Source organism: Drosophila kikkawai, chromosome X (genome assembly GCF_030179895.1).
Source record: "Drosophila kikkawai strain 14028-0561.14 chromosome X, DkikHiC1v2, whole genome shotgun sequence".
Classification (NCBI taxonomy): domain Eukaryota; kingdom Metazoa; phylum Arthropoda; class Insecta; order Diptera; family Drosophilidae; genus Drosophila; species Drosophila kikkawai.
This window is the reverse complement of record NC_091733.1, coordinates 9,325,256-9,339,020: the sequence shown is the minus strand read 5'-3', so window position 1 is coordinate 9,339,020 and position 13,765 is coordinate 9,325,256. Positions and strand designations below refer to the sequence as shown.

Genomic DNA, 13,765 nt, shown 5'->3' with positions numbered 1-13,765 from the left:
GAAAAGATCAGGCTAGAGGTTTGAACAGGAGTAACCATAACAAGGCCTGTGGTATCGTCTCTTAAGATACAATATCTCAAAAGTTTGCATCTTGAAGCCTTCCTGGGGGGAAATCCCTTAGAACCAATATACTTTTTACAATAGTTTTTCAAGCCTCAGAAAAGTTCCTATACGCTCAAAGGTGCTGACAAAATCAGATTCATCAGATCGTCCCTTGAGATACAATATCTCAAAAGCTTGCATCTTGAAGAATCCATGGGGAAATCCCTTGACCAGTGACAAGACACAACATAATATTACATATTTATTTATTTTTCTTAAACGGATGGCGCTGCTTGTATACATTTCTTGCCAAGGGTGTGTGTGTGTGGTTTGAGTGTGTGGTAATTAACCTAGCAGAAACTCGCTGCTGAGGCCGAGTCCGTAAGTGTTTCTCCTGCATTTGCAAGCCTGCCTCTTCCCCCCCTACATACTAAATTACAGTTCACAAGGGCAAAAAAAAAAAAAAAATTAGGGCGACAGTTCAGTTAATAATTTACACGTGTAGGAATTAGAATAATATTATCCTTAACTGCAGTAAGTTTTGTCTACATTTTCGCGTGCACTACTCATTGGTTTTCTCGTGTTTGTTGTTGTTGTTGTGTGTTTTGTGTGTGTGGCATAGGAAGGTATGTATCTCTTCTTACCCGTTTAAACCCATTTAAACCCATAACTGACCTATACAACATTTTGTGAAAGGTTAAGCTTTCTCTCGGCTTCTGTTTTTATACCCTTGCAGGTTATTATTATTTCAGTCAGAAGTTTGCAACGCAGTGAGTCGATCTAGCCATGTCCGTCTGTCCGTTTCTACGCAAACTAGTCCCTCAGTTTTACAGCTATCTGAATGAAACTGAACTCTCACTGCTATATATGTCGGAACGGATCGGACGACTATATCATATAGCTGCCATAGGAACGATCGGAAATTAATAGAAAAAAATTATAACTTCGTTGTTTTTCAACGTATTTTTATCTACTCTAAGATATAAGCTTTTTTTATTATTTTAGAATTTTGGTATAAATTTCATAAAAATCGGACAACTATATCATATTGTGTGTGTTTTCAGCATTATAATTAATAATATAAATATCAAAACCAATCTGCAAGGGTATACAAACTTCGGCAAGCCGAAGTTAGCTTCCTTTCTTGTTTTTTTTTTCTGTTTTTTTTATTTCTGCTTCATTTTCTGTTATATTTTTTTCTTCTCCTGCTCCAAGGATTATGCATGTCAGATCGTTTTAGTGTTGTGTTATTACAAAATAAAAACATAAAGTAACTCCTCTTAGCCTAGATCAAGCGGTGATGCTTTTTTATATAGTAAATGCGTCCCACATATTGAAGACAACGAAACGTGTTAACTTAGTCCATTCATTCAGGGTAGAAAAAAAAATGTATGTAGAATTAATGTGGCAACCAATCCACTTCCATCCTTGGCTCCTCCAGTTTCTTGTCCAACCGTTAGCTTTGCAAGTTAACACATCTCCCGCCTCCTTACTTGCCCAGCAGCTCCACGGTGCTGCCACTGAGCGCTATCTTCTTGGCTGGCGGCTGCTGATCGGCGGCAGTGCTCTGCAGGAGGAGGAGGAGGAAGAAATAGAAGAACCCTTAGCGTGTGGATTGTTGCTACTTGCTACTGGCAAAACACTTACCATCGCGGAACTGTCACGCTTGATACTGGAATTCGCAACTGCTGGACTAGCACCAGCTCCTCCTGTGGCTGCTGCTGTTGCCGTGCTCGTGGCGGTTGTCTCTTCTTTTGGAGCGGGCGCAGCACTAGCGCTGGTCGGTGATGAAGTGGCAGCGGCGGCGGCAGCGGTGGTGGCCCCAGCGGTAACCACATCGCTGCTTGAGTTAGTGGCTGTGTCGGACTCGTCGGTGATGGTGATGGTGGCAGTGCTGGTCTTGCTGCCGGTGGCACCAGCCACCGAACCAGGAGCTGCGCTGGAACTAACTGTGGCTGTCGAAGCCGTAGCTGAAGCCAGGGCCGAGGCCGAGGCCGTACCCGACGACGACGACGACGATGAAGCTGGAGTGCTGGCGGCATTGGCCACAGTCACCGAAGTAGCCTCGGTGCCAGCGCTCTTTGCCGGCTCAGGCTTCTTGAGTTCCTCCTTCTTGGCCTGCGATTCTGGGCTTGGATCAACCCCGTTGTTGCTGGCTTCGGTGGACGGCTTTCTGGCGGTGGCGGCGGCTACGACCGCCGGCGTATCAACAGCAGCGTTAGCTGTTGCTGCTCCGGCTGTTACTGCTGCTGCTGCTGCTCCTCCTCCTTCAACGACAGCCGCTTCGGTCTGCTCCTCCGCACCGGACTCCTCGGATTTGCCAGCCTCGTACTCCTTGACGATCTGGTCGAGATTGTAACGACGCCGATTGTTCACGAAAAAGGTACGCACATGCGCCTCCGTCTTGGTGGTCACCAGCTTGGCAATCATCTGCGACAATCCCCCGCCCAAGAACATCAGTAAGGAGAAGGAGTAGGCGGTGACAGGAACTACTTACCGGATAATTCTTGCCGTACTCGCGAATCGCCAGGAGAGCCACTTGTATCTCGTCCGGCAGCCAGCGAGCTGAGATGCGTGGCTGGACGGCTGCCGTCTCTGCATTGGCCACCGACGACTTGGTGGCCACCTCCTCGACGTTGATGGCATCGCATTCCTTGTCCAGTTGCTCCATCATCTGCCTGTTCTTTTGTATCTGTAATGGACCAGGGTGGGAGCAGGGGGGAGAGTTCAATTGAAAGTTGTTGGCTCGTCCGAGAGAAAAGTGTGCGTGATGTGTGTGTGTGGTGTGTGTAAAGGTGTGAATTGTGTGAGGGTTTCTAGTACTCCCAAAGTACTGACTGCACCTCAAATCGCTGCTAACTTCTCCTGGCAAAGGTTTCTTCCCCTGATTATTCTACTGCTTGCTTTCTAGGCAGGAACCTCACGAAATGCGGCACTTTGATTATTTAAGTTATTTTTTCTTTTATTAATTCTTTATTTTTTTTTTATTAATTTTTTTTTTTATTAATTTTTTTTTTATTAATTTTTTTTTTAATTAATTTTTTTTAATTTAATTTTTGTTTTAAAAAAAAATAATAAAAAAAACATTTTTTTTAAATTAAAAAAAACTCTTTTTTTTGTATTTTGTAATTGATATTTTTTTTTAACCAGAAAAATTGTTAATTTTTTTTATTTTTTGAAATTAAAAAAAATTCTTTTTTTTTTTTGTAATTTTGTAATTATTTGCTTTTTGTAATTATATAATTATTGTAAAATTTTGTCCCATTATTTTGTATATTTTTTTTAAATATTTAGTTTAAGGATTTTTTTTAATTTTTAAAAATTTTTTCTCCACTTTTTTTATTTATTTATATTTTTTCTTTTTTTTTTATAAATATATATAATATTTATTTATTTACGATTTATTTTTTATTAGATTTTGTATTTAACAAAGTAACTTAATTTTTTAGTCTAAATTCGGGGCTTAGACTTTAAATTTTCATAAAAAATATCAGGAAACAATTTAAAAAAATTAAAAAAGAAATACTTGAGCTGGGAATAAAACTCCTATACCTCTAAATTTGCAATTCCCTATAACTCCTATACCTCTAAATATTTTTCAATACCAAATTCAAAACAAAATTGTAGAAATGCTGTGCTATATCCTATTTACTTCATTAATCCCCACCTCCCCCTTTAACGTTGTAAACCCCCGCTTATGTGTCTCTTACTTCGGCCATGAGGGAGGTAATCTTGCGATCCCCTTCCGACAAGTATTGAATGGGATTCTCGCAGCTCGCCAGCGCAGTGAGATCGTCGTGGTTGATGTACATGCCCTTGGGCGGCTTGCGCTTGGAGCGATCAGCTGCAGCGGCGCTGTTGTGAGTGGATCGTCGGGGGGCATTGCTCTCCGGCCCGGATATGGGACGCCGGTTGCCCGTGCGCCTGGGTAACAAGCAGCCCGATGAATGTGTAGGTGGGTGTGTGTGTGTGGGTTAGTTGGGAGCAAAAATCAAAAGGGTATGGGAATCGGGAGAGGTAGGAGTACAGAGAGAGAGAGAGAGAAGGGGAAGAGATAAAAAACTTGGCATTAGCTTGGTGGAACAACAACTTTCGGCGTTTTTTTTTTGGGCTATGTCTATGGTGATATCTACCTCCAGTGCGTGTGACAACTTTTGCACATGCGCCCCAGCGGGGAATCGAACAGAACGTGGCATACCACATGACATGTCTTGCAAAAACCGCCAACTACAATGCGATCGTTGCTGTTTCCAGCGCTCCCATCGTTATTGTTATTGTTGTTGTTGTTGGCGCCATTGGTGGTTGCCCCCTCAGTGAATGATGTGCCAAAGCCAAGAACTTCGTCACCTTGGGCATAGATGATGCCCAGCTGCTGATCCGTGTCCAGGTCATTGGAGCTGGTGTTGTTGCTGCTGCTGTTGCTACCGGCTCCTCCATGATTGTTGTTGTTGTTGTTGTTCTCTCCACTATTGCTGGCATTGGAGTTGGTATTGTTGTTGTTGTTGTTATTATTATTGTTGTTGGCAATGTTGCTAGTGTTGTTGCTGATTGTTGTTGGTGTTGTGGTAATGCTTCCACTGGCGGAAGCAATATCGCCATTGCTGCTTTGTCCCTTCTGCCAGACAAAGAAGGTTTCGAAGGAGCAGCCGCGATTCGGATTTGGATTTAGTTTGGCACATGGTTTGTGTTTTAAATATATATTTAATTGGTTTTTGGTTTTGGTTTGGCATTTGGTTCGGATTTTGATCAAGTTTAGTTTTTTTTTTCAATTTAGTAGGGTGTTTTTTTTTATTTGTGTATTTTTAGTGTTGAATTTTGGACAGTAAAATGCAAAGAGAAGAGAAAAAAACGTATTTGTTGGTTGCTTTAGTTCAGTTGGTAACACTTAACAAGTAGAAGGTTGTATTTTTATGTTGCACGTTATCCTGCCACGCTCTCTCCGCTCTCTCTCTCTCTCTCTCTCTCTATTTCTCTCTCTCCGCCCGAACACACTCCCTCCTTAAAGCCGAAGCCCAACCAATCCAGATCCCGAACCCAAGCCAACCCAAAATGCCAACTGGAGGAGCTCACAGGCTCCCCTTTATCTCTGACTATCTCTCTCTTCTCTCTCTCTCGCTCTCTGTGTGTCTCGGGAAATGGGGATTGCCAGAGTTAGTATGGAAGGACAAGTGGTTGGGTTTGTTTCTCTTTTTTTCGTTGTACTTAAAATAGGATATTACACATTCAAGGGATCCAGAGATCTGGGATCTGGGATCATTTCAAGTCAAAGAGGTGCAGCAACAAGCGGAGAAAGGAAAGGAAAGGAAAGGGAGCGGTGGAAAACTGGATGAAATGTGGTGCTTGGATGGGTTAGATGGGAGGCAAGAGGCAATGGCTATGAAATGTTTATATACAGTGATTTGTGTAAGTGTTTTTGTGTTGGGGAAAATATCGAGAGAAAAATTATTTAAAAAAAAATAAACAAAGCAAAAACAAATACGAATACGAATCTCTATGAATAAGAAACACATACAAATTGTTGGTTTTTCGTTTAATCTTTTCGCAAACAAGATATGAATTTATTAGGATTAGCATTAGTTTGTGGTGGATCCATCATTATTATCATCTATCGTCTATCGTCTCTTCGCTCATACAAATATATCAAATATGTATAATTCTACATAGTTTAGGTTTAGGTGTAAGCCTTGTTCGCTTTAATACTTAAATCAATCTCTCTTTGTTGTTTGTTGTATAAATTAAATAATTTACCAATCTACATATTTATATATTACGTAAAAAAAATGTTGGGATGGGGGGAGTTAAAATCGTATATACTATTTATATAGTTGTAAAATTATGTATATAAACAAAGAACTAAACGGTTTTGTCGTTGCTTTGCCTTAGTCTAGTGTTGAGCTTCTTCTCAGGCGACAAATCCATTGAATCAACGAAGTCAACCAAGTTTTTGCAGAATACATTAATCTCTGTTGTGCAATCTCTCTCTCTCTCTTTGTGTGTGTGTGTGTTGTGTGTGAATGTGTGTGTGAATTTGTATGTGTTTGTTTAATGTCAGTGCTTTTAGTTCAAGTTCTTGTTTCTTTTTTTGGCATTGGTTTTCGATTGAAACTTTATGAGATGTATGCAGGCACGGCGATTATCTGAAAGAATAACGAACCAGAGACTGTGTGTGAAATTTGCTGGCTGGAGAGCACGACGAGGATCCCTCCAGGATGCGGGAGGAACTACTGTCCAAGACTATATAAACGTTTAACAAGTCTCTTGATATTTTGTTAAGGGGGGTTGACCCATGTGACGGTAGTTTTTTTTGAAACATTTTCCTAAAGAGCGCTTGTGACTTGGCAATTTGAATTTGTACCACTTATTTAAGTAAAGTATGAAGTATTTTTCAACATTTTTCTTCAAGTTGAAATATTGTACAATTTTTGAGATACAGGGTGCAGAAAAATTGTGTTGATTTCGAGAAAAACGCAAAATAAATAATCATTGCAGGAGTAATCTCCCCTGAAAAGTATTTCTTTTCAGTGATGAAACATTGAATATCGTTGAAAATCCTTTTAAACACTTAAGGAAGCAATTTATTCAAAAAATAAATAAAATGTTAGATTTTTTTGAAACCGTGACATGGGTTAACTCCCTTAAGCCCCTGAGTTTTGGGATCTCTTGGACAATCTCAAAGTATTACTCGCGCCTGGATACACTCGAAAAGTTTGCTCTACTTTGGGGCTACACAGGGCTCTTTGGGATTTGGATATGGTTGAGTTTGTGGCTACAAAAAAATGATGATCAGTAGACTTTCAGCCCTGGTGTCCTAGACTAATACTAGAGCTGAACAAGTACGTTAATATTCATTTGGATTTATCACGCACAAGGCGGTACAAGTAGCCCTAATGAGGAGAGGCGGAGTGGAGCCATCTTTAGCTTGGTTCGGTCTGGTGTTTGTGTATGAATGAATGGAGTGAGTATGTGTGAGTGTGTGTGTGGATGTGCGTGTGCTTTATATGTGGGGAGCAGGAATGGGATCGATCTCGTTGGCTGTTCGCTTAGCTTGTTCTAACTGATAATTACCTTGTCATCGGTATCAGACTCCTCATTACTGCCCACCTCGCTGCCGTTCTCGGAGCCCTCCTTGACCGCCGCCTTAATGGCCTTCTCCTGCCGATCCATTGCGCTGCTGCGATGACGCGTCTTCTTCCACGAGTAGTAATACTTGACCAAACTGGCAATGGATTTGTCTGGCAGCTGTTGGTAATCAAACCCATTGTTAACCAGAGAAAAACAAGAGACAAGCTCGCTTTCGATCACTCACCATCTGGCGGATGCGGTGGAAACTTTTCCCGTGAAACTGAAAGGCCTGCTCGAACAGCACCTTGTCCTCGATGGTCCACTCGTCGGGGAAGGGCGTGAAGTTGGCCAAATCCATTACGGCTCGCTCAAGATCGTGTTTGTGCCAGAAAAGCATGCCCAAAGCCTGTTCGCCATTATAGCCATACTTCTCCTTGGCCACTGAAATGTACTCCTCCACTGCAAGGAAAAGATAAACATTAGTAACTGGACAAATGTGCTTTTGAGACTCCAGGTTCGTACGTTTGAGATCCGGTATCTCCTTGGTGGGCGACCAGACCAGGAGGGCGCGTTCATTCATCAGCTCCGGGCGACGCTCCACTTCCGGAACGAGCGGCGGACACACTGCCTGATAGTCACGTCCCACGCGGATTTTCTCTGTAGAGAATCGTTTAAGAAGTCTTTAGTTGTGGTTTCTCTAGGCGCAGGTCAGAGCTGGACTCACCTTCGTACTCCGACTGCTTGGCTTTGGTCTTGCCGTTCCGCTTTGTTGCTGTTGGTGGAGAGCAAGAGAGAAAAAGGATGAAATCTTGAGTTGGGATGGGCCAAGGCTTGGTGGTTATGGTGCCCACTTACAGTTGTCGTCGTCGGAGCTCTCCGGCGTGCCCGCACCCGGTACGGCTGTGGCTGCTTTGTCGTTGGAGGAGGCGTTCGCCGAATTGCCACCACCGCCGCCCGCTCCACCACCGCTGCCGGCGAGGCTGCCACTATTAGGGACGCCGCCACCGCCGCTGCCAGTGGTGTGCGTGTTGGGACTGGGACCGCGGGAACGGCGACCGTTGCGTACCACATCGGTGGTATTGCGCTCGGCCAGCACCATCTTGTCCCGGATGAGCTGGGCGCGCTTGTTTTGCTTCTCCAGCGTGCTAGCTTGGGCGCGTGGGGCCCTCACGAACTAAAGATCCAAGGATCGAGCACCGCTGCACTGCTGCACTGAAAAGACAAGAGCACGCGGCGCCTGTTAGCCAGATTCACGGATTACATGCACATACATGGGGTTCGGATGAAAAATACAACAAATAGAAACTCTTCAACTCGCCCGCAGCGCGTTTGACGAGAGTGTGCGGCCAGCGAGTCGCACTTTGTCTGCTACGACCGCCGCCGTGCGCTGTCAAACAGATACATTCGTGCGTGTGCGACTGTATGTGTTTGTGAACGCTGTGCGTGTGCGCCTGTGCCCGTGTATTGGTGCGGGCTCGGGCGAGTGTGAGTTGGTGCTCGATGGCCAAGCCAGCTGAGATTGGATTGGGATGCACTGGAATCAAGCAGAGCGAGCAATGCGACCAATTCCCGACTTTGGCTGGATGCAGACGCTTACCTGGCACTCTGGCCAACTGAGCCGAAAACGCGCCTTGGGATGCCACTCGGAAGGACGGACGCCGCTTTCGCCCTCGCTTACGTAGTTATGCGTGCACCAGACGCCGGACTCTGGACCAGCAACCGCACGGTTGGATAATTCCGACGAATCGAAGGCACAGGACGCAACGCAAGGCTCTGCAGAAGCGACGGGGTTGCTGCGCGCAGGTAACCGAAACCGAAACTGAAACGCGAAAAAAAACTCGCTCGCATACGATGATTCCGTGCACAGTGCACTTCGTCGCGAACAACCGTAGCGTAGCTTTGTCTCTCACTTGGTCCGATTTTCCCGAGTGCGCCTAGCGTCGGCCGTGGCGTCCTAACTTGGGCCTGCAGGCGCGCGATTCGCGATTAAAAACACTCCGTTTCGCCAATTAATTGCAAGAAATCTGCAATTTTACAGCGCCTACCACGAAAAATCCCGAACGCTCAAATTTTTAAAGTGGAGAAAATGCCAACATCGATGTCATCGATGTTTTCGAAATCGATGTTTGCCAGGGCGTCATCGATGTTTTTCCACCTCTAAAGCGCGATATCGGATATCGGTTGCCATTCACAGAAATAAATTTTTCGATTTGGCGAGTCGCCAATAATCGATAACTACGCAGCCTTGCCAAATCGGCCAAGTTCTGCCGGAAATCTTGAACGTGCGGAGGCTGTTACGGCGCCAACTGATGGTTTATTATTAATTAGAATAGAAATTCAATGAGTACCGATCTTTTGGGACACTGCCGGCCCAGCATCTTGTCTGGATGCTGGCCAGGTGGCAGCCCGATAACCGCGAAACAGCTCTGCCACTGCCTATCGGCCAATTGCAGATTCGCCAGTTTTCCGCAAGGTGGCGACTACGGCGGGCGCAGACTAAACCAACAGACGTGCGACTTTTTTCTATACGAAAAGCCTAAGAGCAAGTGCAAATCCCGAGCAACGCAATGGCCGCTAGATTCATACAGAAAATTGTAAGAGCCCCCGTGTATATCTATAAGCAACGCAACCCCATCAGTCCGGCCCCTTCTGTCCTGTCCGCCCACGCAATCCGATCCCCAACGTTCCCCGCAGGACAGCAGCAGCAGTTGATTACGTGCTGTAGCCGCCTGGCTAAAAATAATAGTGTCGATGCAGCAGAACTAACATTGCGATTTTGTTTCTCGTTCGCTCCTTGCTTCCCTTCACCCACTCCAACCCACAACCAACAACGAACCTCCAACTGAACCAACAATCCCACCGAAACCGAAACCAACGACAACAACACATTACGCAAAACACTTGCAGCTTAATCAATTGGGTCTGACTGCTGCGCGTGATGCGACGCCAGCGGCGGCGGCGGCAACGTCGGCGGCGCTCAAAGCCCAGGTTCATCCAGCAAAAAAGAAGATGGGGGGCCAACAGGAGGAGGAGGAGCATCTCTCCTCCAGCTGTCCGTCCTGGGAAAACGGCGAAAAGAGCAAGGCGCCTTCTTTACATAACACACTGCTGCTGCTCGCTCTCTCGCTACCCCTCTCTCTCTCTCGCTCGTTCTCTCGTTGCGTGGCCGATAACGATAACCGCTGACGCGTGGGGTGTCCCACTAGAAGCAGCTCCCCTCGAGCTCCAGCCCCCGCCCTGAGGGGTTAGCCACTTACGAAGATCAGATTCCTTTGGCGGCCACTCGAAGCTGGCCTTATCAGCGCCCCTGCAATTAGAGCCGGATTGCCCAGCTGCGCTCTAACCTCAACTATTGGCGGCGGTGACAGATGCGCGGGGCTGCAGCAGCAGCCGCTGGCGCTGTCGCCGTCCCGATTGTTGTTATGCCCACGACACTTATGTAATCCCATCTAGAGAGCCTCCTCAGCCTGGTGGGTTGTTGTTAACCGAGCCCCCTCTGCCTCCACCCACTGCATCCCAGCCACTCCATTATGTTGCCAACAACTGAACATCCGCTGCTTGCAGGTCAACACAACTCCCGCGGCCAGCCGGGCCTACTCGTCCGGGGCCAAGAAGGTCACGCTGATTCCCGGCGATGGCATCGGACCCGAGATCTCCGCTGCCGTGCAGAAGATCTTTACGGCCGCCAATGTGCCCATTGAGTGGGAGGCCGTCGATGTGACCCCCGTTCGTGTAAGTATGTTTTCGTGGAGAAAACCTTTATTTTTTGTGTAATAACTTCGGTTTCGGTTGGAAATTTGAAATTGTTTTCAAACTGAGCGCATTTTTTCTGCGTAGTGAATGGCAACAGGTGGCAACGCTGCCGGTAGTGCGGGAAATTTAAACTAAAAGGAGTCTTGAACTTGTATCCTTGCCTTATTATTTATATTTATTTATAAATAATACGTTTTTCAATTCATTTTCCAGTCAAAAACATTGTTATTTAACCCTTTGGGGAGTGGAATATTTGAGCAAAACTCATATCTTGAAATAAATCATGCAAAAACTAAGCCCTCTAGCTTGGATAATGATAAGGATGATGATAATTATGATTAACAGATACGTAGACTCGAGATTCTTTAGAACTTCCATGAAATCTTAACCTCAATTTTGCATAGTTTGAATTTTAAACGTAAAATTATTAACAAAAAATGAATTATTACAAGAAAATAAGATTAATTTTATAAATAATTTAATATAAATAATATTTATTATATAAAAAATAATATTTATTATATAAATAATAATATTTATTTTATAAATAATAATATTTATTTTATAAATAATATTTAATTTAAATAATACAAATATTTATTTCACAAATAATTTTTATTTTATAAATAATATTTATTTTAAACATAATTTTTATTCACCAAAAAAACAGGGCGCCGATGGAAAGTTTGGCATTCCACAGGCCGCCATCGATTCGGTAAACACGAACAAGATCGGCCTTAAGGGACCCCTGATGACCCCCGTGGGCAAGGGCCATCGCTCGCTTAACCTGGCCCTCCGCAAGGAGTTCAACCTGTACGCCAACGTGCGACCCTGCCGCAGCCTCGAGGGCTACAAGACCCTGTACGACAACGTGGACGTCGTCACCATTCGCGAGAACACCGAGGGCGAGTACTCGGGCATTGAGCACGAGATTGTCGATGGCGTTGTCCAGAGTATCAAGCTGATCACCGAGGAGGCCTCCAAGCGTGTGGCCGAGTACGCCTTCCAGTATGCCAAGAACAATAACCGCAAGAAGGTGACCGTTGTGCACAAGGCGAACATTATGTAAGTGTAAAGTAAACCTAACATGCCATGTCCTCATCCGTTCCGATCCATTCGGTTTCTAGGCGCATGTCCGACGGTCTGTTCCTGCGTTGTGTGCGCGACATGGCCCAGAAGTTCCCGGAAATCCAGTTCGAGGAGCGTTACCTGGACACGGTGTGCCTGAACATGGTGCAGAATCCCGGCAAATACGATGTGCTGGTAAGTTATGCAGACCAGGAACCACTGTTGTGAGCTTCATTCGTTCGCCTTTCGCCCAGGTGATGCCCAATCTGTATGGTGATATTCTGTCTGATATGTGCGCCGGTTTGGTCGGCGGTCTTGGACTGACGCCCTCTGGCAACATGGGCCTGAATGGAGCCCTGTTCGAGTCCGTGCACGGCACTGCCCCCGATATTGCCGGAAAGGATCTGGCCAATCCTACTGCCCTGCTGCTGTCTGCAGTGATGATGCTGCGCCATATGGAGCTCAACCAGTATGCGGATAAGATCGAGCGCGCTGCCTTCGAGACAATCAAGGAGAGCAAGTATCTCACTGGCGATCTCGGTGGCCGTGCCAAGTGCTCCGAGTTCACAAACGAGATCTGCTCCAAGCTGTAGACGGCAGAGCGGCAGAACCGCCCACTCCCCCACACAAAAACTGTAGCCAGTATATCGTCTCATCAACAACAACAACCGAAGAGAACCGAAAACATCAGATTGAAGCAGAAGCAGAGTCAGAGGAGAGGCCTCACCATGAGGATGCAGCATGAACAACAGCAACTGAACACTCGCCCTTCGAAACCAAAAAAAAAAAGAAAAGAAAAGTTAAATCAATATGTAGCAGCAATAGCCACACTCACAACACCTTGCCGCCAGTTTCCAGCGTTTAAAAGCCCTTTCAAAATTCTGCCAAAAAGAAAACAAAACCCCAAACAAACAAAAACAAAAGTCATCAATCAAAGTGAAAGAGAAAAAGAGCTACCCAAAGTATTTTTATGTTCGAATACTTATGTATATTATTTAATTTGCTTAGGCCAAAATGCTAGCAAGTGTTGAAATTCGTTAGTTTTGCCAATTCTACTTGCTTGCTTGTTAGTAAAGTATTTTTTGTAGCCATCCAAAACCAGAGAACCCTGAGCTATTATTGTCTATATCGATCCTATATGCCGCCAGGTAATTGTAATTATTTATTGAATATTCATTGATTTAAGCCCCCCAGACCCAGCCCCCAAATTAAGTAAAAAAGAGTAAAGAGAAAAGGCAAGCAAAGACTAGTTGAGTGTAAACGGTTACAATAATTTTATGATGGAAGAACCACAACAACAGCAAACCAAGAGAGCAAATACACACAAATGCTATGAAATGAAAAGCAATTGTTATTGATAATTAAGCGGAATGTAATGCGAAAGCATCATGCAATTGTTAAAACTCAATAAAGGAAAAACTAAATACCCAAAGTGTGTTGTTTTTCTCTGTCAAAACTTTCGTCTATATATACATATATATTTGCAGGGTATTAAAATTTTGGTAAGAATGCTGTTAGGGAGTCCCCCTATAAATCATATATAAAAAAAAGTAAAAGAAAACAAATTTTACCATTTTTTACAACATTTTTTAAGTAAAAATTCAAACAAATTTAAATTTTGCAAATAATTTAAATTTTCAGAATTAAATTTGATGCTTTTTTGGCTTAATTATAATATTTTTAGACCCTGGTTTGTTAAAAGAATTATATAAAAATATATGTTAATATATATATATATTTCAATTCAAATATTTCGGGTTATCTTGAGTGATTTTATGATTTTATTCATAGAAAGAGTCATTTCCGACCCTATAAATCATATATATTCTTGATCAGCATC

General features: G+C 44.2%; 2 protein-coding genes across 7 annotated transcripts; one reads left to right on the top strand and one right to left on the bottom strand.

Moving 5' to 3' along the window:
* Positions 1–291: 291 nt before the first annotated feature.
* CoRest (REST corepressor) lies at positions 292–9,219 on the bottom strand. Of its 5 annotated transcripts, none has more exons than XM_017173552.3 (11): positions 8,702–9,219; positions 7,960–8,311; positions 7,829–7,876; positions 7,627–7,761; positions 7,349–7,563; positions 7,108–7,281; positions 4,176–4,657; positions 3,753–3,966; positions 2,540–2,734; positions 1,690–2,472; positions 292–1,609 (listed from the first exon to the last, which is right to left on the bottom strand). In XM_017173552.3, the coding sequence occupies exons 2-11, from the start codon at positions 8,201–8,203 to the stop codon at positions 1,532–1,534; spliced, it is 2,568 nt and encodes an 855-aa protein (XP_017029041.1). In that variant the 5' UTR covers positions 8,204–8,311; positions 8,702–9,219; the 3' UTR covers positions 292–1,531. The 5 variants fall into 5 exon arrangements, with proteins under 5 accessions (XP_017029041.1, XP_041630805.1, XP_041630806.1 ...); XM_041774871.2 differs by having other exon boundaries at positions 7,960–8,316; positions 8,702–9,218; XM_041774872.2 differs by lacking the exons at positions 3,753–3,966; positions 4,176–4,657 and having other exon boundaries at positions 7,960–8,316; positions 8,702–9,216.
* A 324-nt stretch (positions 9,220–9,543) lies between these two features.
* Positions 9,544–12,724, top strand: Idh3a (isocitrate dehydrogenase [NAD] subunit alpha, mitochondrial). 2 transcript variants are annotated; one of them, XM_070288196.1, is made up of 6 exons: positions 9,572–9,698; positions 10,012–10,092; positions 10,669–10,836; positions 11,528–11,922; positions 11,985–12,120; positions 12,180–12,724. In XM_070288196.1, the coding sequence occupies exons 1-6, from the start codon at positions 9,672–9,674 to the stop codon at positions 12,516–12,518; spliced, it is 1,146 nt and encodes a 381-aa protein (XP_070144297.1). In that variant the 5' UTR covers positions 9,572–9,671; the 3' UTR covers positions 12,519–12,724. The 2 variants fall into 2 exon arrangements, with proteins under 2 accessions (XP_017029065.1, XP_070144297.1); XM_017173576.3 differs by lacking the exon at positions 10,012–10,092 and having other exon boundaries at positions 9,544–9,698.
* Positions 12,725–13,765: the final 1,041 nt, after the last annotated feature.

Excerpts from the sequence above, each read along its gene's own strand:
- CoRest (XM_017173552.3), bottom strand. The coding sequence starts at position 8,203 with ATGGTGCTGGCCGAGCGCAATACCACCGATGTGGTACGCAACGGTCGC. Across the intron at positions 2,735-3,752 it reads TTACCTCCCTCATGGCCGAA|ATACAAAAGAACAGGCAGAT; the intron begins GTAAGAGACACA and ends GGTCCATTACAG. Across the intron at positions 2,473-2,539 it reads AGTACGGCAAGAATTATCCG|ATGATTGCCAAGCTGGTGAC; the intron begins GTAAGTAGTTCC and ends GGATTGTCGCAG.
- Idh3a (XM_070288196.1), top strand. The coding sequence starts at position 9,672 with ATGGCCGCTAGATTCATACAGAAAATT. Across the intron at positions 10,093-10,668 it reads CGGCGGCGCTCAAAGCCCAG|GTCAACACAACTCCCGCGGC; the intron begins GTTCATCCAGCA and ends CGCTGCTTGCAG. Across the intron at positions 10,837-11,527 it reads TCGATGTGACCCCCGTTCGT|GGCGCCGATGGAAAGTTTGG; the intron begins GTAAGTATGTTT and ends CCAAAAAAACAG.